General features: G+C 45.1%; 1 protein-coding gene across 2 annotated transcripts in view; it reads left to right on the plus strand.

Annotated features, from left to right (window-relative positions):
* The window catches only part of LSAMP (limbic system associated membrane protein), a gene marked incomplete at both ends in the record, with an annotated part of 311,934 nt that overhangs the window by 189,568 nt on the left and 96,900 nt on the right, over nucleotides 1-25,466 (plus strand). For both annotated transcript variants that reach the window (XM_080363178.1, XM_080363179.1), the window contains one exon: nucleotides 11,853-11,978. In XM_080363178.1, the coding sequence (XP_080219304.1) occupies nucleotides 11,853-11,978 (126 nt within the window). The remainder of the gene's footprint in view (nucleotides 1-11,852; nucleotides 11,979-25,466) is intronic.

Raw genomic sequence — 25,466 nt, forward strand, 5'->3', positions numbered from 1 at the left:
TCTCATCCCCTGTATTTCTCTGCAATCCTAGCATATAATGCACTAATTACCTGAGTTTGCTAATGCTGAAAGAACACCAAAAAATGTCAGTTTTGAAGAGGGCAGATTTGAGCCCCACTGAGGAAAGAGAGACAGACAGTGTTTTTATGTTTCTTGCTAAAACTGCAGGCCACAGGGAATAAGTCTTATGCCTAGCAGCCTGGGAGAGATTCTCCTTTAATTGAAATGGCACCAATAATGTGTTAACAGAGCAAAGCTCTTGGAATCCATCCCTCCCCTCCCTTGCTGTTGCTTGCCCGTATAGAGCAGATCTTTAAGACACAGCAAAGCTTGAAAAAGGGAATGGTGGGACACTTCCAAGATGTCAAGGTGCTGCTGCACGTGGCTGAAACAAAACAGAGCGATGTCTTTTGTCAGGGAACCTTTGACAGCAGAAGCTCTCCTCCCCAAGAAACCTTGGCTCTCGGTTTGTGGGAAGGAGATCACCACAATCACATCTCAGCTCTAGCCAGCTGCTTACTTTGTTTGAAGACACCTTTACTTCAGGAGTACTGTATTTGTTTCTTCCTCTTTTCTGCTGGATCAGACTTGTGTAGATGAGCATTTCTGACAGAAGGAATTATTTGCCTTGAACTCTTTGGCTTTTCCTTCTCTTTGGCTGATGATAACACCCTGGCCTTTAGAAAACATGCTGTTGCAGCTATCACCAAGCTCAACAGCAGCTAACAATTGAAGGTCTCACAGCTGGCATTTCATAACTGCGCATGCTGGGGAAGGCCACCATCTGTGGATCCAGCAATAGTGACAATGCAGGAATGTGCTGAGCAGCCCAAGCTGAAAAAAATGTGGAGTTGCACTTTCAGTCTTTTTCACAATCAAAATTTGCAATTTTTTGGAGATGGGGATCTGTTTCAGGTTTGGTTTTGCTTGAAATGTTTTTGGTGGGGCTTTCAGCATCAGAAAAGGCAGCTGCTCTCTGCTAAGACATTAGTCTTCTGATTTCTGATCCAACAACTCGATGAAACAGCTATGGTGGCTTATGTTATAGATTGTCTGTCACTTGCTGAATTGGACAAAGTGAATCCTCTTGCTAGGGAAATAGCAGTGTTTTCTTTACCTGGCTGCCATCCTAGGCCATGAGTTGAAGAGTTATAGATCAAGGAGAGTATACAGTACTTTACACTCTTCTCCAAATCTGTGCACTTAACACAAGAGTGAATTTTATCCAAAGCATATAAAGGTCCAAGTATGGTATTATTAGCTTTGTTCTTTGTACTTTTGACCGGAAGCAAACCCAGCATTTCCAAACTGCTATGCTAGCTTTCTGCGCCCCTAGAAGCCTGAAAGCAATTTTGAAAGGTGGTTACAGCAATCTGTCCCATTCCATTTTGCTCGTTTCAGTGCTTAAGGAGGAAAGCCTCCTAATACAAGATGTTTTATATGTACCACATGCATTTGATTTGAGGGAGAGGCTTGTCACTGGGAAGCTGTCTCGCTCACTTGAAACTCAGCCAGATGCTTAGGTATGTGGTATGCACAAGACACTTAAGGCGTTGCATTCACCACCCTGTGGCTTATTGCAGAGGCTGTAGGATAAATGATGGGCAGCCAAAGGAAACTGAGAACAGGGTTTGGAGAGAGCTGTCTTTTCAGACTGTGTGTGGATGTCCATCAGGTAGTTCGTGAAGGCCATTCTGTTGGTTGTACCATCTGTCCCTAATGAGCTGAACATAAGCAACACCATAAGATCTGAAAACAAACGAACAAACAAAACCTTTGGCTCTGTTTCTCCTGTATGTAAAGCTGTGATGGACAACCTTGTCTTCATCCTGAGTGTGGTGTTAGCTGAAATTAACTTTCTCACCTGCATGTCTGATCAAGAAAATCCCAGTCATCTTCCTAACACATAGAAATCCTCTCTGAACCTGCACCTCTTGCCCTGCAATGACACAGGCTTTTCTCTGTGCTGTCTTCCCAATCCTGGCCTGTGATCCCTAGTCTACTTCCCAAAGAAAGAGGTAACAGGCAGGAGTCAAGGATGGCTGGGACTCAGTTAAAAAAAATGTAATATTGCTTTTTTCTCTCAAATGGCTAATAAAATGACCCCATTCTGGCTGCTACACTTCCTTGAAGCCATCACCCATTCTTGCTATATAAGAATTTGTCCAAAGGCCACTAGCATCGAAGGAGAAGCTCCCTGGGCTCTGAATCAAGTCCTAGAAAAGCTGCATATTATGACTCAGCTGCTTAATGTTTCTGTGAAAAAGTTTTTCCTAACAAAATTCTCAGAGGCGTCTTTGGAAGACCTGAACACTAAGGACAAATTTTCTCACAGATTTTCTCTTCCAGGATGGCTGATTATATCTGCAGAACAAAAGATTTTGTATTGTTTCAGTCCCATAAGTAAATAAGAAAAAGATGGTCTAAGAGAATATATAAACACACTTGAAGCAAAGACCAAAAGCTGTGTACATCTGTAGTCCTTAAAGTGTTTGGGATTAGGCAGCATTCCAAGGGTTAATCCCTGGGGATTAGCATGACAGGCACTTCTGTTGTTGTTTACACATGTCCTGTGAAGAAGGCTGTGTTTTCACAGCAGGCCTCTCTAGGAGGGTTAGCTAAAAGCACTTGCAGTCAGTTTTACAGGCAGAAAGAACCGAAGCAACACAAGTGGCAAATGCATAGAGCTGTCCTTTAAAGAGATGAACCATGGATAAGTGGATCACTGCAGTCCCAGCATAAATTTGATATGTTAATAGAAAAGAAAAAGAAGTTTCATAGCAAGGAACCAATATTTCATATCTAGAGGTTCAAGTGATATGGGGCTATCAAGCATGTATATGGCTTGTGCTTTGTGCTTTCATTTACATGCAGCTGAGAACCTGCTCTTCTAGGCTGCATCAGGATCTACAAACAAGGTTCTTGACCTTGTGCTTGGTGGGAGACAGCAAAAAGTCAGATGTGGGTGAAGTGCTATCAGCACCAGGCCAAGGCTGGGGCTCTGCTTTGGAGCTGGGGGTGATTTAGCGTAAAAGGCTGGGGTCTGGGTTTAAAGTTGAGGTGCTGGGTTAGGAGCAGGAGTGACACTGCTTTTACCCCTGTCTCACAATATCACATCCATGCACTGTAAAACCAGGTTGGCTTGAGACGTAGCTATTTTTTTCTCACTGTTTCTCAGGAAGTGAAATAATTTCTCTCTTGACAATTTCATGGAGACGAATTTAAAAAAAAAAAAAAAGATAATCAATGAGAATGAGTATATGCATTAGATCCCAGCTCTGTGCTGATTTTCCAACAGCTCATGGGTGGGACAGTCTAACAGGTTTACATTCCATGCTGGTCTCTTCTGAGAAACAACATACTGGAAGCATTTCCCATGCAACTTTATGCGGAAAAATAGTCCAGACACTTAACTGTGTATTGGATGAGGCAGAGCCTTCCTTTGGACAAAATGGTTCGGCTTGTCAGCTCTTACTCTCCAATGTGGTGAGCTCTGACATGCCACCCAGCTCAGCAAACTGGGAGGCCTTTCCACATGGCTTTGATTTACAGACAGGATGCTGTCTGCTTCTCTGCTCCCAGTCAGCGCAGTACATGCAGTCCCCATCTGGATTTAAATACTTTCCTGCGTGGCATCTCAGTGGGTGAGACTCAGCTGCAGGATGGGGGAGGCTGGCCAAGATGCGAGGCCCAAGCTAGCAGCCCCTGTGTGTCCTTCGGCCCGGACTCTCTTGGCATCAGCAGGGATGGTCGGAAGGAGATCTGCCACGCTGGGCAGAGCAGTGTGGGGGCACACATGGATTGGGAGCTACAGATCTCTTAAGCTGTTTCCATGCTCTGTCTGGGATAGACCCTCTCCCTAAAGGCCGCCGGAGATGGATGTGGCAAGGCACCTCCTTTCAGATGACAGAAAGAAGCGATTTTTACACCTTGTAAAAACACTGTAGTGTATTTTGGTCCCAGGGTATTAAAAAACAAAACTAAGCCTTCAACATTTGCCTCTATTTCACCAGAAGCTTTAATGCTGAGAGAGGCACTAGCAGAGTGAAACAAGCCTAGCAAAGCAGAAGGTCAGAAGGATGTTTCAGAGTCCACTCTCTTTAATGAAGTTCAACTGCACTCTGTGCCCTCCCGCCCTGGTGACAGCTTTGCCTCCCTCTGGCTGAGGCTGTGGCGTGAATCAGACTGTAAAAAACACATCTTGGGTATCCAGTCGCATTTCGTCTGCACAGTGCTTCAGAAACATTTGCGTGCCACATCCCAAAGGGTGTCTGGATTTTACTTTCCAGACATTGGCTTGCTCCCTCTGCAGACCTGAGCAGCAACAAGCTGTTTCTTGTTAGGGCTGTAAAGAGCTATGATTAGCCTGCTGCACACATAAGAGGGAAATTAAACCATTTAGTTGTGTTTAGCAGCTCAGCCCCTTCTTTAGGCCCTCTCTCCTCACTAAACACTTTGACTAAACAATGACTAATGAGGCCAATTTGCTGTCAATTAATTGCCCCCGGAAAGGACCCCTAATTGTGGTGAGCAAGGTGGCAGCTCTGAAGCATTCAAGAGCCATATGATGGTCAGCGTCCCTCCCACCTCTGCCTTGGGGCTTATTAGGGTCTTTGTGTTTGTTGCAAAGTGCTGTTAATTGGGAGCTGGGGACAAGGAAATGAGAACTCTTGAGGCTAATTGATAGACACCTGCAGAGGGCTTTAGTGGCTGCAAAGTTCCTTTGACTTTGGAGAGAAGTCCTGATGTTTTCTTTTTGCTCTGAAAGCCAGGGGCTCCTGTGGATTAGTGGGTGGGAGTCTTATTTTTTCCAACAGATGGGGGTCCTACTTGCCAATAGAGAGGAGGCCAAACACTCTGGAGGAAGCAACTAACTAATGAGGATTTATGGAAGGGATTGTGGTGACTTTCTCCCTTTGTATCCAAGGTGCCGTTCTTGGGACAAGGCAGTTAGAGCACTTAAATGGAGCTTATGGGCTTTCTTATTTTTGGTGCTATCTGCTTCCATGTCTTGGAGGGATTAAATAGCTTTTGCTGTATCTTAGGTCTGTAGAGTGGGAATTAGGAACTCCTTTTTTTAGTGTATTTTGTGACTTACTGACAAAACACCTGACTGTTAAACAGTCTTGTAATTTTTGACTGGGGACTAGCTGCCCCACAGTATAAGACTGCATCTAGAGGTCTTAAGCAAAGCTCTGTTTGTCCAAAGGGAGCAGTCAGATCATCTGACCGTGAACTTCATGTGAATGTGTTTACAGGGCCTAGAGCCATCTTCCAAGTAGATCTCCACATCCCTTTCTTCATGTTCTTCATCCTGCCATACACAATTTGAGTTCCTAGTTCCATGCTTCCTGCCCTTGTCTCACAAGCACACCCTCCTCCTGCACTGAGGTCCTGTGTGAAGCATCATGAAAATGGAGTGCAACCAGTGCAGGAACCAGAAACTGCTGCCCCATGCCTATAATTACCCCTTGTGTATAAGTGCCATTTATGCTAAGCAGTAGTTCACATTCCTATCACTTTGTGCAGGAGCCAAAGGTAGGTATTTGAACTGTTTGGGATCTGTGGTGTGGCCAGTTCCAGTATAAACTAAGTTAGGAAAAGACCTCTAGAAGCGTTGCTGGTTACACCCTTCAGAAAGGGTGACCTCGATGTTTTCTTGTTCCATCCTCCACTGCACTCCTGGAAAGGTGCTCAGGAGCTGGCCTCACGGCTGTGAATTTGCATCTCTTAGGCTGACTCATCATGTGCCAGGGAAGGTCTAGATTGGATATTAGGAAAAAATTCTTCATGAAAGGGTTGCCAGGCACTGGAACAGGCTGCCCAGTGAAGTGGTGGAGTCACCATCCCTGGAGGTGTTTAAAAGGCATTTGGACAAGGTTCTTAGGGACATGGTTTAGTGCTAAAGTTAGGTTAAGTTATGGTTGGACTTGATGATCCTGACGGTCTCTTCCAGCTGAAATGCTTCTATGATTTACTAGGAGATTAGGGCTGTAGCACCACCCCTTACTTACTTCCATAGCCTTGAATGATAAAGCTGATCCAGTCAGCCCACACGATCCCAGGCAGTATCTCAGGAGGAGTTTTGAGCTCTGAAAGGCTTTGGTCGTAAAAGGCAAGGATAACAACAGCAGATGTTTGCATGTTCTCTTGTTTGTGGCTTCCTGGCTGCCTCCCGTATGCGGCCCCTGGTTTGTAATAACTGCTATAGCGGGTGTTTTTGAGACACGTTAATGTTTTGTGGAAACAAATCACTTGCTTTCATCTCGAAAGCAACAGTGATTGCGCTGGGGGAGTGTGCTCTATTTTTCATGTCTCAGTCTTTCTTATTATTTAAATTAATGTGCGTTGCAGTTGTCATGAAAGTGAAGGATTGATGGCAATTAACTAGAACGGGCTTGATGCATGCAGGTTCTGCACAAGCCTGTCCTACCTAGCTCTGTCACCGCGTCTTGCCTGGGACTTTAATTCCTGCACCAGCTTTGCCCTTGCACCCTTCCTGCCCTGCAGGCCCCCCCAGCTCTCTCAGCCCAGGGTACCCTACAGCATCTCTGCCCTTGCCCTGCTCTTGCCTTGCAGCCCTGCTGCTCTTCCAACGTGAGCTTCTCAAGGAAAATGGCTAGTGGTTACTCTGGCATTTGTTATTTACTATCAATGACATGTAAGATGAGATGCTGAGCTGGCATCAGGCTTATCCTGTAGATGTGAAATGTAGAAGAAACAAATACGTGAGTTTCAAGCCATTCTTCGCAGAGCTCATTTCTCCAGAATCTGTCCCTGGCGTGGGTACAGCATCCTGCCTCTCTGGGGATGGAGCAGTGGGGTACTACGCTGTGTTTCCTTTCACATCGGTCTCTGCTCCCCACCCCATCCAGGGGGATCCTAAGTGCAGGGTAATGGATAAAACATATTACATGTACACTGAAAATGAGGAAAAAATCTGGTGATTTTATCTCTTTCAACAGTACCAGAAAGCCTGGCAGTGCTTTCCCATGGTCCCTGGAGGCAGAAGGGTCCAGCAGCAGTCTGGTCTCCTCTTGAGGGACCAGTTGTTAGGCTGAATATGAAAACACCCGAAAACACTGCTTAGCTGTAGTGCTTCCTCTGCTGTGGGTCTGCAGGCTGTGTTTTCTCCTGTGCTAGTGGTTCAGAGAGGCCATATGCAAAAGGGTTTTCCAGTTGAAGGTCAACAAGAGATGGCTGGGCAAAAGGAGGCTGTGACGCCCAGAAGATCCTGGTCTCAGGGCGTTTTATTCCCAGTAATCCTTCTTCCAGAAGTCTGGAAACTGTGAAAACACAACACAGCCCACATGTGGGAAAAAAAATAATAAGGTCAAAGCTTCTCATTTTAAGACTGTCCTAAAAAGGTGCGTGCAAAGTAATGACAAGTGCCAAGGAGGCAATGCTAACTGTTGCTGGTGCTGACAGTGTTGGCATTTTAACATGCTGGCTTGACACCCTGAAAATTAAAAGTCTCTGACTTTTTATCTGAGTGAAGTTACTGTCCACTAAGATCCAGACACCTTTAATGCTAGCTGGCTTTGGATTCTAAGCAGACAAAGCCAAACCAGGTTTTAAATTTACAGGGACATCACTTCCTACCCTATTCCCTCTCCTCTCAGCCTTCCTTGCCCTTTGACCCAAGTGGCAGCTGGAAGGAATGAGCCACTATACTCCTAACAGGATTTCAGCCTTGATACCCTTTTCTCCCTCATCTGAAACTGGCAAGCCAGATATGACCATCTGGACACATGCTTCTCCTCTTGGGTGTTTGTTCGGCATGGTCAAATCTGTTTGTATTGCTGGGTTTGCTTGATCCTCTGCAAACTAAAATGACTTGACGGCTTTGGAAAGTGGTGGGGTACACATGTCCTAACTGCAGCTCTGCTGATGGTGCCCCGTAGTGGCTTTCACTGGTCTCTCTTCAATCATTTTGGCTGGCATTGCGCTGCTCTGCTAGGACCTTGGACTGGCCTACAGCTCCATCTGCTAGTCCTGCTTGAGCTTACTCCCTCTTGGTTGGTTCTATGCCTTTTTTTTCCTGATGCAAATGTTAAGCCCTTGAGGTTAAGGTAAAATCTCCAAAATGTGGTCTGGCCACGTTTTTTTCTCCTGGGCTCTGCTTACCCATGTTTGTCAACACACCGTGGAGAAGCTCTGCTGAGGATGCTCTGAAGTGACTGTCCTTGTGTCCTCAGACCAGCTGAGACACAACTCTTAAAGAAATAGTAGCCTCTGTTGTTCTTTCCCAGACTAAGCTCCTCTGTCCTCTCCAATTTGTGTTGGTCTCAGACCTGAAACACAGCATGTACTACAGGTAGTTGTGCTGCTGCAGGACTGAGGTGGCCCTCCGAGTTGCTTTGTTCCCTGTACTAAGAGCAGCAGTTTGGATTTCTGCACCACAACTTGGAAGGCTCTCCCAGCCTGCAGCCCTGCTGGCTGGAGCAATGGGTCTGAGCCATGAGACAGGGGACTTCCCTCTTCCAGTGGGACAGAAAGGACGAGGAGAAAGTGCTTCTGAGTCCTGCCAACTCAGTGCTGAACTGATCTCAGTGTGATGCTGCAAGTTGCCTCTCTGCTTTGATGTGCCATGAAATGTGAAGCCACAAAGCGTCTCTTGGAGGAGGCAGGGTATTTAATTTCCCAACTTGGGTATTTCCTTTTCACTGCCCTTTATGCAGTCTTGGGGTATTGTTTGGCAAAGGTATTTTCTTACTTTCCAAGACCACTGTATGATTGTTGTTTTGTACTGCCAGGCATTTGGTATGCTGAATGGGTGTGTGGTAAAGAGGGAGAAAGCACTAAATGGATCCGTAGTCAGTGAGACTGTTATGTACCCCTTGATATGGTGGGATCAAATTATTTGACAATATCAGAGTTTTCCAACAATGCTTATTTTGTTTTGTTCTGTTGCCTCCTACCTCTTCCTACATGTATGGACACATTGTCAATGGCTCGCAGTGAATCACCAATGCAAAATATAGCAGGGCTTGTTTTTGTCGGGGGATTTTGCTTTGAGAGGAAGGGGTTGATTTTTCTGCTGTGCTTTGCTTTTTCCACTATTGTGCTGCCAGGGAGGTGTCCCAACTCTGAAATTCCGTCTCTCTAAGGAAAAGGATCCTGGTATGGTCAACCATTCCCTCAACACGCCTTGCTTTGGTTCCTTCACCGTAAGCTTATCAGCCATCAATTCTAGCTCTTGAGGAGCAAACCAGCTTCCAAGGTCCCTTCTCCTTCCTTCCTGATGCCAATTAGATCAGGTTGCTGAGAGCCTGATCCAGGTGAGTTTTGCATATATCCAGAGGTGGAGGTTCCACCACCTCTCTGGGGAGCCTGTTGCTGTCTTTGATCTCCCAAAAGTAAGAGCTTTTTCCTCCTTTTGAGTCGGAGTCTTCCCCATATTGCAGCTCATGTCTGCTGCCTTTTGCTGTTCACTGTGCACCTCTGAGAAATGCTTGCCTCTTTCTTCTCTGCACCTTCTCACTAGCTATCTGAAGACAGCAATAAAATGTCCCCTCAGCCTTCTCCAGGCTGAACAGATCCAACTCTCTTAGGTTCTCTTTTTATGTCCCATGCTCTAACCATCTTGGGAGCATTCCAGTGGACTTGCTTCAGTATGTTAATGGTGATCTTGTACTGGGGAGCCCAAAACTGATGTAATGCTTCAGATGCTGTCTAACAAGCAACATATAAAGGGATATAATCACTTCCCTTCACTTACAGGGCTACACTCTTGCTAATACAACCCAGGATGCTTGATCTTTGCTGCAAGGGCATACTGCTAACTCATGCTGAACCAGTGGGACCCCTGTATCTCCTGGACTGCTTGAGCCCAGCACTCTCACCCTTCCAGCAAATATCAGGGTGGCTCAAGTCCCTCAGCAGGGACTGGCATTGTGAGGTTTCTTCTATCTGTCTAAACCAGTTCTTTGTCCACTCCCTCTTCTTAATCAAGTGGTTGGTAGCAGACACCAGCCAGCAGGGTGACACTGTGTCATCCTCCGATCCTTACGACAAAGATCCCAGCTAGTTCACCGCCCAGAGCTGGGTGCACTCCAGCCATTCCTTTGCAGGGAGCACACCTCATTTCCTCACCTTACCAGCCCGTCTCTCCTGAAAAGCCTGCATCCATCCTGCACAGCACTGCCAGTCCTGAGAGCTGCCCCACCGCAGCTCTGTCATCCCAGTGGATTTACAGCACTGCAAATCTGTGTGAACATCCAGTTCCTTCTGTTTTTTTCACCATGATACTTGCATTGGTGCACAGGCATTTTGAGATGGGCCTCCAGCTGTCCTACTTTCACAAGGGGAGTGCAAAAGCCTTCCCTGTTGTGTTGCACCCCAGCTGCTTCCTCACTGCCTTCTGTGCTCTCACTTCTCCCCAGATTATAGCAGTCCTTCCCCAATGTGCCTAGCTTAAATTCCTCCTTGCCTAGGTAAGTGAACCTGTCAGCAAACACATGCCTGCCTCATTTTGTTCAAAAGGTCCTGTTCCTGCTCAGGAACCCATGTTCCTCTGAGGGGATCCCATGGTCATAGGTACTGAAGCATTGTCCGTGACTTTGGGGCCTACAGAGAGGAGCTATTGAGCTGTGTGTTGTAAGCAATATTCCTATGAATCCAGCAACACAGCTGGAAGTGGTGAGTTGCTCTCTTCAGGCTTCATTTCCTTTTTGCCACCAGCTCGTAGGCAGCTTTGCCTCAAAAGGACCATCAGCCACTCCTGCCAAGGAGGGGGAAGGGGAGGCTGCTGTCTGTTTACTCTGTGGTAAGCAAAGCAGAAAATTATGTTGTTTCATTCCTCACTACACACAAATTTGGAAGCTGAAAATATATAAAAAAAAATAAAATTAGAAAATTCTCTTTTAGTCAAACTCCCTCACCACCTCCAGGGTGTGAAGTGTGGAAACAAGACATGGATGTGAGTGAGGAGAGACTGCAACAGCCTGGTCTGCTTGGAGGCTGATGCACTGGCACACTCCACACCTGCACGTACCTGTTCAGGTTCCAGCGTGGTCACTTCGTTCCTGTGACACGAACTCAGTTAGCTTGGAAGGTCTTTTGAGGATCCTGAATGCGAAAGCCGTGGCTGGTCTTGTGAATCTTTACAAATCCTACCGTGCTTCTGGTGCTGTGGGGTGTGAGGTGCCCTCAACCAGAAGCTGCCTGCTGTGGGCACCCTATGGGGCATCCCTCTTGGCCAAAATATGTTGCAAAAACCTTCCTGCTGTCGCCATTGTGCCTCCCCTCAGCTAATTCCTGTTAGCTATGGTGCGTGCCCCCACGTCTCACCTCGTCATGGTAGTCACAACAGAAATAAGCTTAGTAGCTCTCCCGTTCAATTCCTGCTGAGCGTTTGGTTGTGTGAGCAAGAGAGCAGGGTCCTGCCTAGCATCATCGGTTCTATCTGCCTGTGGGAGGTGGCAATAACTAGTACACCCTCATGAGTCAGTACCTTGAGGCCTGGCTCCCTGCAGGAGGATGTAGAACTGTATCTGGGCCTGTTTGGAGTGTAAAAATTAATGGGGACAGTGCTTTAAGCCTGCCGACTCCTTCCATATAGCCTTGGAGCAGTGAGGCAAGTTCTTAGAGGTTATTTTATGAAGTCCCTCAAACCTGTCTAAACATAAAGCATCGCAGTTGCAGCAAAGCCCATTTCTACCTGCAGATCCTTGACGCAGAAGTACATATTATTCTGGTATAATTTCAGAAAGCCAGGTAGAAATGAGGAGGGCAGCCTGTGAGAGCAATCTGCAGTTGCCTCTGGTTAATAGGTGAGTATGTTAACGAGTCAGACAGTTCACCTTCCAGAAATATGGGTAATGAGGTCCAACTTTCTTTTGTCTCCACAGTTCCACCAAAGATCTCCAATATCTCCTCTGACATCACCGTGAATGAGGGCAGCAACGTGACCCTGGTTTGCATGGCAAATGGGCGTCCTGAGCCTGTTATCACCTGGAGGCACCTCACTCCGACAGGTAAGAGACCCAACTGGACTTGACTATGCTGATGATTTGTGAACTGTACAGTAGTTTGCTTATCTTACAATATCAATAGAAAATTTCAATAGTAATACAGACAGCTGTAAAAATGTGGCAAGAATCTTAAATGCCCTGCAAGCTTGTTTTGCAGTGTGATTTCCCAGGCATAATAACCGGGTTGTCTGAGCGAGCAAATGGAATTACTTCAGTAGATGCTCTACAGAATTGGACCTGTAATTCTGTTTAGCTTTGGTCTTCATCTAGTTGCCCCAATCTCTACTGCTGGTAATGTACAACATGGAGACAAAACACTGCTGGTGCCAGAGAGAGGGTAGAGGATTTTTGTTTAGATATTACATAGAAGAGGTTCTTTCTGAAAACCACAGAATTTACTTCCCACCGATTTTCCTTAAAAGGGAGAGGCAAACAGTGCCACAGACAACTTCGTATTACTCTTGACTTGAGCAGATGGTCTTCCTGTGTCTTGTGAGGTGAGTAAAGAAGGCATTTGATCTGCACGCTGACTGAAAAGCAGGGTGGAGACAGTAGAGGAGAACTCACCAGCTTTGTTCTGCTATCTAACTGTGCTTTCCATGCTCAAGGACGTGTCAAGCTTGGAAAGAATATCCTTTCAGTAGTCAGACTCCATGGCGTTAGCAGCTTGAGTTGGAAGGAAATCTTCACCCTCTGAAGATTTATCAGTAGGATGGGAAGAAGAGGTAGATTTCTCTTCCTCTGTATCATGCTCTTTGAGTAGAGAATAATTCTTTACTTGATTTCTTCTGCCATCACATATTATTTCATCTGAAATGAGTGGGGAAAGCACCAATTAGCTCCATATGAATAGTCTTCTGTGATACTCCCATATATGCAAAAGGTTAAAGAGGGTTTGAAGTAGGCAGAGTACAAGCTTTCTGCATTTGCTACAGATAGTTAAGTGATCTACTGCAATTCAGCAGCCAGGGAAAGGCAGAGCATTGCAGAAAGAATGTTGGAGAGGGAAAGGCAGAAAGATACATCAGAACAGAGCTCAATCCAAGAGCTGCATCCAGAAGCCCCTGGATCTTGGGCCTGTAGTTCAGACTCGGGTTACTCAGATTTCCTGTCTCATCCCTTCAGCCAAACCAAAGTCCTCTTGAGCATTCATGTGCATGAAAGCCAGATTTGCAGTTTGTATTTCTGGCACATTTCTTGCAATACCAAAAAAAAGGAAGATGAGGAAAGACTGCTGGGAAGAAGTGGGACGAGCAGAGCTGATGAGGGGAACACTGCTCCTCTGTGCTATCATTGTCACTACCTGACTTTCCTCTTCTGCTGTTTTCAGTATTAAGCATGAGCCTGCCATTTGCATATATAGGGAAACAGAACCTAATTTTTTCACCTGTAATTATGTATATAGACTCTTCTAGCTCTGGTATTTCTGCATTTAAGATTTATTTCATGTGAAATCTTCCATCTTACTGCTGCATCAATCTTTCAGTCTTCCATCTAACTCTTTGTTGTATTCAGGTAGGAAACATTCCCTAGCTATTCTGTGAGCACAGCCTAACATTGTTCAAGTTAAGGGCATTACAAGGAAACTAGCTTAAATCTTCATGAAAACTAAGGCCTGGTACACTTGACGTGCATTGTTCAGAGCAGTAATAAGAAGATTCTTGTCCTGACTCATCACTTTGGCTGCATGTTCATGCTTTGTGGGTTTTTTCCACTTGTACTGCCTACTCTATTGTATCAGGCACAGATTTCTTTTTCTTCCTTTTAAAAAGGCTTCTCAGAGCAAATCTTCATTCTGGCTGTCCCGTTTGGTGTGCAACAGAACTGGGGAATCCCATTCCCACTTTGACTCCAGGGTCAGTTTTTCTTGGTCTGTTGTTCAGTTTTCCAGCATGCTTTTCACACTTTTTCTCCTGTGCTGTGTGTCTCAGAGTTGTTGCCTTGTTAGCCATCTCAGTGACCCCTTTCCAATCCATCCTCAGTCCTTCCCTCTTCAGTGAAGCTTGCCAAGCTCTTCCTAACTGAGTTAGGCTCTTCCTAACTGAGTAGAGCCAGGGCTGAAGGGCAGGCAGTCCCCCGTCTGTCACTTCCATGTCTCACTGCTTGTTGTTCTCTCTCTTTTTCCCCATCTCAACCCATCTGTTATCTTTTATGGGCAGAGAGGAGCTGCTTTCAGGCAGGCATCGAGTCTTTAAGCAGCATGTAGCCCAATAAGGCACTAGGCCCAAAATGGGGGACAGAAGGGCTTCTTTTACATGTTTTCCTTGAGGTTGACAGTTAATATAAATTCCAAATCTATTCCAGAGCTGTTGCAGTTAGAAACATGTCTTATCTTGGAATCTCCGTTTTCCAGAACTGTAAGGCATTTTGGCTCCCTTTATACTAGTTTTGAAGACATCTGCTATGCATCAAAGAGCTATTTTAGATCATTGTAAAGGTTTCTAAAATATATCTCTCTCCTTGGATTTTTTCATGGTTAAACTCGTGACTGCAGAACTGGAAGAACAAGCATTATTGAGCTTGTGTAGGAGGTTTTGAACGGACAGGTTGTGAAATTAAACCAGCATTGGGGGGCGAGAGGGCCAAATTACTTTTTCTTTGTTCAGTCTCCTCAAGGAGTTCATTAGTGAATTTGTCTGCCGTTTCTTTCATTCATTGACTCATCAATAGTGTTTGTTGGCTAATTACCTGAGTTAGGACCATAGAAATGATTTATTTCTTGTTGGCTGGGAAGTGGAAGATACAAATGCAAAGGGAAAGCGGTATCGCTACTTATGCAAAGAAGGCAGAGATGCATGTGATAGTTCATTTAAATGCTGCTGGGCCTCAGGAGTGATCATAACCCACTCATCTGCCTATCTGGGAAGTTTAAAAAATTGCTTTATAAAATGGTATATTGCTTCCTTTGCTGATACTTCAGTAAGCAATTGAATTAGGTGTTTTTCTCATATCAACTATAATTCTCAAAGCCCTGAAGCAACCCATAGGAAAAAACCCCTCTCCTTACCCTGTGTGACAGCTAAAGTGTGGCTGTGGTTGTTGACTGTAGTGGTAACACTTGGGAGGAAGGCAGGTAAAGGGAAAAATACTTTAATAATTCTGATAGGAAATGACAATACAGATCAGCTTTAATTTAATGAAAGCAGGGCTGAAATTCCTTGAAACAATGCAAGTTCTTGCTCTCTACTCTCATTCCTCTTCAGATGATTCACTGATTGGGTTTTGACAGAGCAGATGGAGAGAATCAGCCAGACCCTTTTCTTCCTTATCCAACAGTCTGTTACGCTGTAGGACAGTGGCAACCTGGTCTAACTAGTTGTGGATAGTTTAATAGGCATTGCCTGGGAGCACAAACAGTTTCATTAGGTCTCTTACTCTAGCCATCAGAGCTCTCATGAGATCTCTGACATACAGCTTCCAGCAACAGGCCAGCACCTCCCTGCTCAGAATCCATTCCCCTTTCTGTCACTCACGACACGGCTGTGGGCTTGTTAAGCCTGTCATGCTCTATGACTTTTGCCATACCAGTTTGTGATGGTAAACCATGGAAAAGACTGTAGCAGCCCTCTGAACTGGATTTGCCAGGAAACTGTGCTTTGTTCAGTTAGAGTGGAGATGAGTATTGATGATTTCCTACACAGACTAGTTTGCGCTTGTCAGCATTAGAAATCTTTCACAAGGGGATATGCTATAGTCTCCCATCTCTTGAAAGGGACAAAACCCAAATTTTCCCCTCTGCGAATTTGTATGAGGAGTGGGTGTTATCCTGTTGTTTTCTTCTCCTTAATATTATCCCATAGCCTCCATGATCCGTGGCAAAAATATAGATTATTTTTCCTTACTGAATGTAGTCCAGTCAGATTTCCAGTAGTGACACCACAGCCTGGACAAGGTCCCAGCACAGGGCCATGTATCATTTATCATGCAGACATGTTCTGTGTGTGCTGCCACAGGCAGCCTACCCATCTATGGCTAGTTATGTTAGCAGGTACTCTGTTTTCCCTGTACCATGCACCAAGATAACAACTAACACAGCCAAGAAAATAATCCAGTAAGATAGTTTAATGATGGTAGACAGTGCCTGCTTTTGAGCACATCTTAGTTTTACTTCACGTCTTTCTTGATGTTTATTTATTCAGGCTAAAGTGTCTTTTTCCTACCCATAAGATGCTGAGATTACAGTCCAGAGGCTTTAACATTTATCATTCCTCGTCTCTCCGTGTTATTCAGACCCATGCTCAGTACCCAGTTGACTGAAAAAGAGCTACCTGGGAAAAATAAAGATTCATGCATGTTCGTATTATTATCAACAAACTCCTTCTCAATGGAAGCCCTAAAAAGTGCTCCCTCACGAATTGGGTTAGCAGCAATATGAATATGGGCAGTTGTTGTGAGGTCTTTGCATTACCAGAGATCTCGCTGCCAAGCCTGTTGTCTGGGATGGGCAGAACAACACAGAATGAAAGGGCAGCTCCTGTCCTGAGGAGCTTGTACTCAGGTTAGCAGAAACAGTCCTATTCATATTTCTGCTCCTTTCCCACAAGGCATGGGTGGTTGAGACCTCCCCAAGGGCCTTGCTCTTGGGCACTGTGGCATGTGCCGGCAGATTGGTATCCATCTGTGGTGGCAGCCTGAGAGGCTGTGGCAGGGAAACAAAGCTATGTGGATCCCTAGGGGGCTCAGCTCATGGTCAGACAATTGAGGCTCTTACTGGTTGTGCATAACTAGCTGAGGAGCAAACAATCCAGTTCTTCTAGAGCAGTTACAGAGTTTGAAACTTGTATAAAACTGCCACGTTCTCATTCCCAATCCAACTTCCCCAGCCTTAGCCCAGCAAGGCTTTTTGATAGAGAAAGAACAATCTGGATTCTCCCAAATTCCACCTGACAGTCTAAAGATACCCACTTTGGCTCAGAAAGGAGCTTAGTTATTACAGTGGTAATCACAGCATAAAAACCAGTCTAGAGCAAAGCAGATAAGTATTGATTGCAACACCCAAGTTTCATGTCACAGCATAAAATGAAAGGAGATGTGAAGGCTTGTCAAATATGCCAGTCTGATTCTCCCTAGAGGGTGCTAGAAATTCTCGTTGAGTCTTAGAGAATTTGCCACACCCTGGGAAGTTTAGAAGGGATAGAGAATACCAAAAAGTGCCTGCGTGGTCTGTGTAATTGAGACGCTATACATATAATATGTTTATAAACAGCTGTAGAACTCATTGCCATGGAAAGTTATTTAAAGACGAGAACTTGGCAAGACTCAAACAGTTTGTGTGTTCCTGAGGATAATGTGAACAAATCTGGATATTCTTGTTATTCACAACAAAAACATTGAAAAGGATGTTAAACTCCATGCTTTGGGGCTCAATTACTAGAGATCAGGATGAGACATAAACTGAAAGAGACAGATTATCTCACACCCCCGCTCACTCATGTATCTTCCTTCAGTGCTTGCCAGTTTCCTTGTAGGGCTGTACACTGAACGTGAGGGAAGCAGAGAGCTCTCTGAAGGAATGAGATTCAAGATGACCATGTAGTTCACATAGGCGACTTTGATCTTTATGTCTCATGTTTATTTGCCTCTCATTGCTGTCCAAGCCCAAAACCTTGCTCCTGCACTTTGTGTTGCACAGGAGAGCCAGTTTATTCCTAAAGAAGATAACAAGCAGAAAACCCTCAGCCAGAATCACCACAAGTCAACCCTGTAGGCACAAGGTAGTGATGGGTGAGAATGGCATTTTCTGGTAATCTAAACCATTTGGATTTAGCCCACCTCTCTGCTGCACTCTTAAAACCTCAGTAAAACAGTTGTGAAGAAAAGTGTTGTTCTGGGGGATTTTGGTTTGGTTTGGGTTTGATGGGTTTTTTTGTGGTGTTACTGTTTCAGTGCTTCTCATGTCACAACCTTCTCCCCCTCTAACTGCTTTTGCCTGATCAGGAAATTTAAGGATTTTGTTTGACCCTGGGTTTTAGGATGTTGGAGGGCAACTGATGATTTTTAACTAGGTCTCTTTTTCCTCCCCCCCTTTTTTTTTCTTGTATCCTCAAAATGCTATCTGGCAAAAAAAATGTGGTCTTGTCTTCAACAGAGGTCTCTCACTTTGTGTCTTACACATTCCCTACACTCCCTGTTTGTTTTAGGATGCTTTCTGAGATGTCTTTTTCTTTCTTTGTCTAGTCTTCATCTTATCAAACATTATAGGAGAGGGGGAAAATAAAAAAAAGCAAATAAGTGTGTTGACTCACAAGAAACCTGGGAAACAAGCTGAAGTTTCAACATTTTCAGGGCTTCTTTAAAAAGGCATCCAAAGTTGTTTCAACCTCTGCTTCCCACTTGCCCTTGCTCCACATTTTTTACTTTCTTAGAAGTCCCCTCTTCTTAGTGCATAGCCCACAAGCAGGAGGCCTCTGTCCCCATCCTCACCACTAATAAACTTAAGTCCTGGATGTCCTCTCTCACCCACACACTGGAGAGTTTTCATTTCTTCCTTCTGTGCCCAGAGAGACACACACATTGCATAGAGATCCTTTCTATTGTAGTGGTGCCCCATTTGGTTCCTGTGGTCTATGATGCTGTGTCAGTACTGTTGATGCATGAAACATTCATTTTCTTAACATCTTTGGTTTCTCTCTCTCCTGTCCCATGGCAAAGAGGGACAGCAAGGCCTCATAAATATTTTGGCATTTCTGGGCAACAGGTGAATAAATCTGCTGTAAGGAGGGAGCTTGCCCTGCTGCCTTCAGCTGTGGTCAGAGGGGAACATCTGGAGTCTTCTTGTCAGTGCTTGGCTGCTCCATCTCTGCCCTGTTGTTGGGAAGATGTGGCAATTGTGTACCACGTTAGTGGCTTTCCTGCCACATATAAATGCTGTTCTTTACAGCAAGCTGGGAGTCTGGGGGAGTTGGCTCCATTTTTTCTTCTCCCAGATGGGTGCCACTTATAGTCAGCCGCCATGATGGAGTCTTTTCCATGGCGTTTTAAAGACTGAGCTGGTTTGTGTCCATATGAAAACCTTAATCCACCTACAGAAGAGCAGCTTTTTTCTAGTTGATTGCATGCTGTAATATTGCTGTTTGCGCAGTGTGTACAGTCACTATCTCTACCCTCAAGGCTAGTGCCTCTCAGTGGAAACGTTCCTGGTTAGTAGGAACATTCAGTAACAACCAGCTGCTTCTTTCTCTCCCTCCTTCTATGAGCACCCAAGAAAATGAGAGTTCAAAATCTTGCATAATTAATGATGACAGAGCAAGGAATTGCCATGAAATACCATAAGTAGCATCTCAGCAGCAGATCAATGAACCTCACTAAATTCTCCATCATTCCCACCAGCACAAACTCGTTGAAATCAAAGGACTTCCCTGTTATGGCTAGGACTAAAAGAGGAAAGATCTGCTGCCTATCCTGCCTAGTAGGTAGATGCTGTTTATCTTGCCCTTCTTCCCTACCAGCCTTCCTTGTGCTCCAAACCTGCCGTCAAGCACTCTTGTATCCTACCTGTGTGAAGTCAAGTACAGCAAAACAAATTGGAGAGAACTATTGAGTGCAAGACACTGACAGTGTGTGTGTTACCGTGTCTCCCCCTAGTGATCCAAACTAAGGAGTCTGCTTTGGGTCTCTTGTGCTTGGAGCTACTTGTTTGGTGACGGGGCATCTCTGGGTTCATAGGTGCGAAGGGCTGTTATTTTAGGACTGGCTCCCATTTCCCCTGCCATCTGGAGATTGTATTCCCCACTGGCAGCTCTGTGTTTACGGCTGTGGTTCACATCTGAAAATTTAAATGTGCTTGTAAAGATACAGAGAGGTTGAGTGTGAATTAAAGAGAGAAAAAATTCACAGCATTTTAAATTTAATACTTTCAATTCAAACATCTTTAAGAAAGCTATCCGTAAGAATAAAATGGAAAGGCTGCATTTTTTCCCCTTGTAGCTGTAATCTATAAGTACTTTCACTTTAGGCAAGCATATTTCTCACTCTCTCTTCACAGTAGGAAAGAGGCATGCCAATAAAAGGGGAAAGTTAAAGTAGTAGCTTATAGCTGTTCCCTGCTTTTTTTTTTTTTTTCCATTTAAAGAGAGAGACCTCACCATTTTTGTTACTGTGCTGTTGTGTGGCTTCAACTGATCTCAATGGTTTCACTACCTTCCCTGCCTGATATATTCTCTACTGGAGCCAGAGCTACTGTCTCCTCTGAGGACCTGGCGAGCATGGATGACAGCATCCAGTGCAGCATGCAGATCCTCCCAGGACAGTGATGTCTGGAGGGAGTTTCCTTTACAAACCCAAAGCCTTCACCCCTTCTAGCTTCTCCCACACAGCCATCTGACTTTCTCTTGCCCCTGCCTCCACCCCCACACCAGTTCCACTGATGAAGCCGCTTGGCTTATATATCCCAGCTCTTCCAATAGCTGGAAAATAATGAGAGAGAGAGGGAGAATGGAGTGGGGTGCAGGGAGGAGGAAGAAGGAAAACATGATTTGCAAGAATCTCCTGTACAGAGGTAGACCCAGAGCAAAGAAAAAGCCAGCTCCAGGGGCAAGACATCCCCAACCTACTCGCCGTGATGACCACAGCAAGGCGAGGTGTCATTCAGCTTCCTGTGGTGTGGAGCTTTTCTACCAGGTCTGAATACAGTCAGTGAAAGTGGGAGTCTCCCAGCTGAAGGCAGTGAACTGTTTTGGTAATGCGAGGCTACAGCAGACCCTGGTGATGTGAACGTTTGGGCTCTTTTTCCTTCCTCAGCCTCCTTTATGAGCATTTCAGAAATGTGTTTTCAGACCATCCCTCTCTTTCTTGAGTGAAGGAAAGCATGAGAGCCTGAAAACATGATTCAGGGATTTTTTTTATTTTTTTATTTTAGGAGATGCACGTTCAGAAGTGTTGTTCTTATTTCTTGTGCAGTTACTTTTTCTTTCTCTCTGAACAGCACATGAAAAATATGACTCTTCTCATCTACTCGGTACTTTTTCATGCACTGGCTGAACAAATCATTCTTTCTCTTAAACGTGCACCGAGTGCCCACCGCAGTGTTCCTGCGGCACAGGAGCAAAGCAGGCAGCAGCAGAGAGGCTGGGAGGGGCTGGTGAGTGCAGACTCATCCAAGGGAGCACCTGATGCAGCCTTGGAAACTCATGCCCAGTTTGGGGTGACTTGAGCCATTTGAAGGATGAGCCTATCCTGCCAAAGGATCAGCACAGGCTGCCAGCAAGAAAAGTGTAATGCAGGTAATGATGGCCTGGGAAAGGCATTGATCATGAGAGAGTTCAGTTGTCATATTGGCTGAGGGCCGTGGGAGAATGGAAAGGTCACGAAATGAGGACAGGACCATATCCATGGCAAACTTTATTGGGCAGCTCATAGAGCCCACACCTTGTCCCTGCTTATGTGCCACGAAAGGGCAGATAAGTGGGACATGAGCTGGCCACAGCTGGGGTAGGCAGAGACAAGAGCAATGAGGCCTCTCAGGGGGTCCCTAGGCTCCTCATAAGGATGCCTGCAGGTCAGTGCTCTGTTGCACAAGCATGACTGAGAATGGCTGTCAGGGTCATCTTAGTATATGTACTGTGATGGTCAGCATGTGTCATTACTACCAACCTTACTGGCTGTGCAGCTGGTAGGTCTGTAAAAGCCACATGAGTATGCAGATACACACTGCTGCATGTGTTATTTGTGAGCATTTCATTATGTGTTCATTTTTATGTTCACTATGCTTGTATCTGTGCATGCACTTTGCTGCATAGGTAAGCTTTTTGATGCCTTATGCACCAACCTCAAAGGCTTGCATTTACTTAATGGTGGAATTGTGAAACATAACAGTAAGCATGAAAAATAAAAGCAGAGGAAAAGGAGACAGTAACCTGAGTCATACTGTACCTGCCATCCTTTGACTGTGGGTCATGAATCTGTACAGCTGTTCAAAGCCTGTCTGTACAGCCTAAACTACAGCTGCATGACGGGAGTAGAGAATAAGTATTTTGAGACAAAATTTGAGAAATTCCCTGAACTGCAGAAACTCAGATCAGGCTCCAAACTTTGCAATTCCAGCCTTTCTCTGACATACTGACTTGTATCTACTGCATTTATCTCTGCTGTACTTGGGCATCTTCCAAGCAAATAAATAATTGGTTCCTGCTTCTGTCTCCCCTTCTGCCCAAGGGCTTAAAGTTAATTTGTGCTGACTGTTAGTCTTTGGTAAAGGCTGCTATTGTAAAAGGAAGTCAGGGCATATATGGATAGATGGTCCTTGCACCGTGAAATTGTAAATGTCCCCATTTCCTGCGGGGACATCTACAGTCACTTGACTGCTGTGAAGAGGATTCCTTTTAGCTCTTGGGAGCTTTCCAGGGTATGACACAGGTGGAGATGGAAAGTCCACATTCCCTTAGAATTTCTTTCAGCAAGCCACAGCTCACAAGCCTAGAGCTGCATGTACCATAACTTGGGTGAAATACAGGCATGTGGGGAGGCAAATCGCTCCATGTGAGAGGCCGGCTTGTGCCTCAGGGAATGCCAGGATGGGTCTCCACGTCCACGCACACAGCAGAGGCTGGAAGGGACCTGAGGACAATGAAAAGTCACATTTTCCATGCAGCATCTCCTGTGTGAGACCCAGGGAAGATGAAAGAAGGAGACTGTTAACTTGAACAGACAAAAGTAATTAGAGAAGTAAAATAATAGATTAATGAGCAGCCAGTGTCTAGGGAACTTATTAATTATCAGTAGAGGATTTCCTTCAGTGTGCAGGCTGGCCGAGGGCATGCAAGATAGCAACCAAAGCTCCATTCCCGTTTAAGGAAGCTGCTAGGGAATTAGTGGCACTGGGTGTCTGGAGAACGATAGCAGAGGTTGAGTTAAATGCTTCCTTTGATTCTCGTGTTATATGTGGCTCAGGTAGCGGCTGAGGAGGAGGGGGATCTGGGAAATGCTAGATTGTATCTGACTGATGTTAATAATGGCTCAATAAAAATGCTCTGATAAGAACACATTAAAGTTGCACAGTTAAGCACTCACAAGCCAGGTAAGGTGAGATTTAAGGTTACAAATGCAACCTTAACTCTTCTCCTGCTGAGTGTACCTTAGCAGGCAGCCTCTAATTAAGGGGCACTGGGCTATTTCTCAAGTAATATATCATAACATTGCTTAATGCTCTCTTCAGCTTTGGACAGGTGCACACAGTGTCTCGTGATATTTTGCTTTTGTCTGTGTGCGCCTGGTGAAACACAGAGTCCATTTTAATTATGGCACTGAGAATACTGCATTAGTTGTAGCTGAACCAAACACAGTGGTTTAGATACATGGTCCATTTAGACTGTTTAGATACAGAGCAAAATAGCACGCATTCTCTCAGGTCACCATTTCATGTGTCAGAAAGCAGTAGGCATGGAAGATGTTAATATGAGCTGCAAGTATTGTTGAGTATGGGGCTTTCCTTTCTAAGGACTTATTTTGACTCCTTTAGCTCACCATATTGTTGGGTTTTTTTACCTAGTTGCTTTACTGAACTATTCAGACTATTCACAGGGCAAGGTGTTACCCTGTCCCATCAGACTGTGGACAAAACATGCCTTTTTTCTGTCAGCCAGGAGGTAACTGTTCACGTATCGATGTGTTTTTCATTTAGCGCTCCTACATTTACAGCTTTCACTCTCATTGCATGTACAATCATGGTGATATAGTAGGAAAGAGAGATAATGTAAAGGGCAAATCTGTTCTTGGAGAACATTGCAGAAGTGAACAGATCGAATGTGTTTAAGCCACACATTGTAGATCTGACATTCTTCCTTGATAGTAGTGCTGAGTCGTTAGCTTTCCCATTGAACACAAAGTCCTTTGAGGGGAAGCCATCCCTTCTGCTATGGAAGTCCTGGAGTAAAAACTCTGTCCTTTTTTGCATGTCCTTACTACTATAGTCTTAGATTTCTCACAAGCCTCTATCCCTGTGTCTGGCAAACACAACCTGCAGCACCCCCTGCTATCCCACCACTCATCCTTGCAGCCATGTAGGGAGGCCTGCTTGGTTGCATTTGAAGCAAATATCCAGCATTCTTGGACTTATGAGTGTCATCAAGTCTGTAGGGCATCATGTAAGTTGGAGTGCAGGCTTGCACGTCTGTTCAGGAGCATCTGAAGCAGTTCAGATGCCCTGAGCTTTATTTTTTGCATTGTGGATCACTATCCAAAGAGTGGATGTGGTAGCTGGAATGGAAAAGGCAAGGGCAGCGGTTTTAGCAGCAGACAGAGATCTGTAGATATTTTTAAAGATTTCTGAATGTGTATTTGGTTGTCCCCAGCAAGAAACAATTGCTTTGTGAAAGCTGTCCCTTAGAGGCAGGTGCAAGCTGGTCAGCATGGAGCAGAAGCTCATCAAGGGGGTTGTGTGTGAAAAGGAAAGGTCACACCACCCCAGGTGGCCCTCCAGGAGACAGGCACCAGCCAGCCACAGAGGAGTAGAGCTTATGTTCAAGGTATGAGAGAACAACTGCAAGAAGGAAAGACAGAGAATTTCATAGAAAGCCCCTGGCACAGGGAAATATGCTGATTAATTTCCACAGACCTGCAAGGATCTGAAGTGAGCTAAAAATTTCCTCACTCAGAGGCTTTGGGGATCACTGAGCAGAGTTTGTTTAAAAGAAATGAGCTTCATCTGAGAGGTTTTGCAACTTGTGCTAATGAGAGTCTGTCTGTCAAACTTAAGTGGCATCAAGTGGCTCAGAACAAGGGCTCTTGGGCGTTAAATGGTTCCTACCAAATACCAAGCCCATTACCATGATTGGCTGTTATAGCCCTCTAAACGGCAAAAGTGATTAAATTGGTCGTTATGAAACACTAAAGATGCATAATTATGAAAAATAAGGCTTGAGTAAGAGGAGATTTCATCTCACTCGCTGCTTTGTATCTCAAGGAGGAATCAATGTAGAAATGTTTTAAAAGCAGCCAAGGGTTGCCCCTTGTCTGGTTTTCTCCTGACAGTCTGGGAATCGTGAATGTGTTTGGAAGTAAGCGTGTTTCACCAGTCTCTAGAGCTTGAGACTGAATGTCCCACGTCCTCCTCACTGCGTAAGATTGAGTTTCTACCATGTCAGGAATGGTTTGATTCCCTGCTATGCGTCACTTGGTCTTGTACTCAGAGGGAAGTCATCTTAGTAATGTGCCATGCCATACATCTAACCCATCCAGCTGCATGGAGCAATGATGTGTGAACACATTGTGTCCTGTCAAGAGGGAGAGCTGTTACCCATCTCTGAGCTTAGGGTGTTTTTGGGGTTTTGGGGAAAAGAGTTGTAAAGTTCTGCTGGTGAAAAATGAGTATTTTGACAGTCCTTGACAGCAGCTCACTTTCCTGTTGTTGGGCAACTCTGAGGATGAGGCCATTGCTTTGCACTCTTCCTGTGTTCCCAGCCCCGCATCCCAGCCTGGATGGTACCCATCACTGCTGCTTTGGAGCACCCCTCAGAGCTTATTGTCACATTAAGAGACTGGAATAGCACCAGGCAC

Source organism: Nesoenas mayeri, assembly GCF_963082525.1.
Source record: "Nesoenas mayeri genome assembly, chromosome: 1".
NCBI classification, from domain to species: Eukaryota; Metazoa; Chordata; class Aves; order Columbiformes; family Columbidae; genus Nesoenas; species Nesoenas mayeri.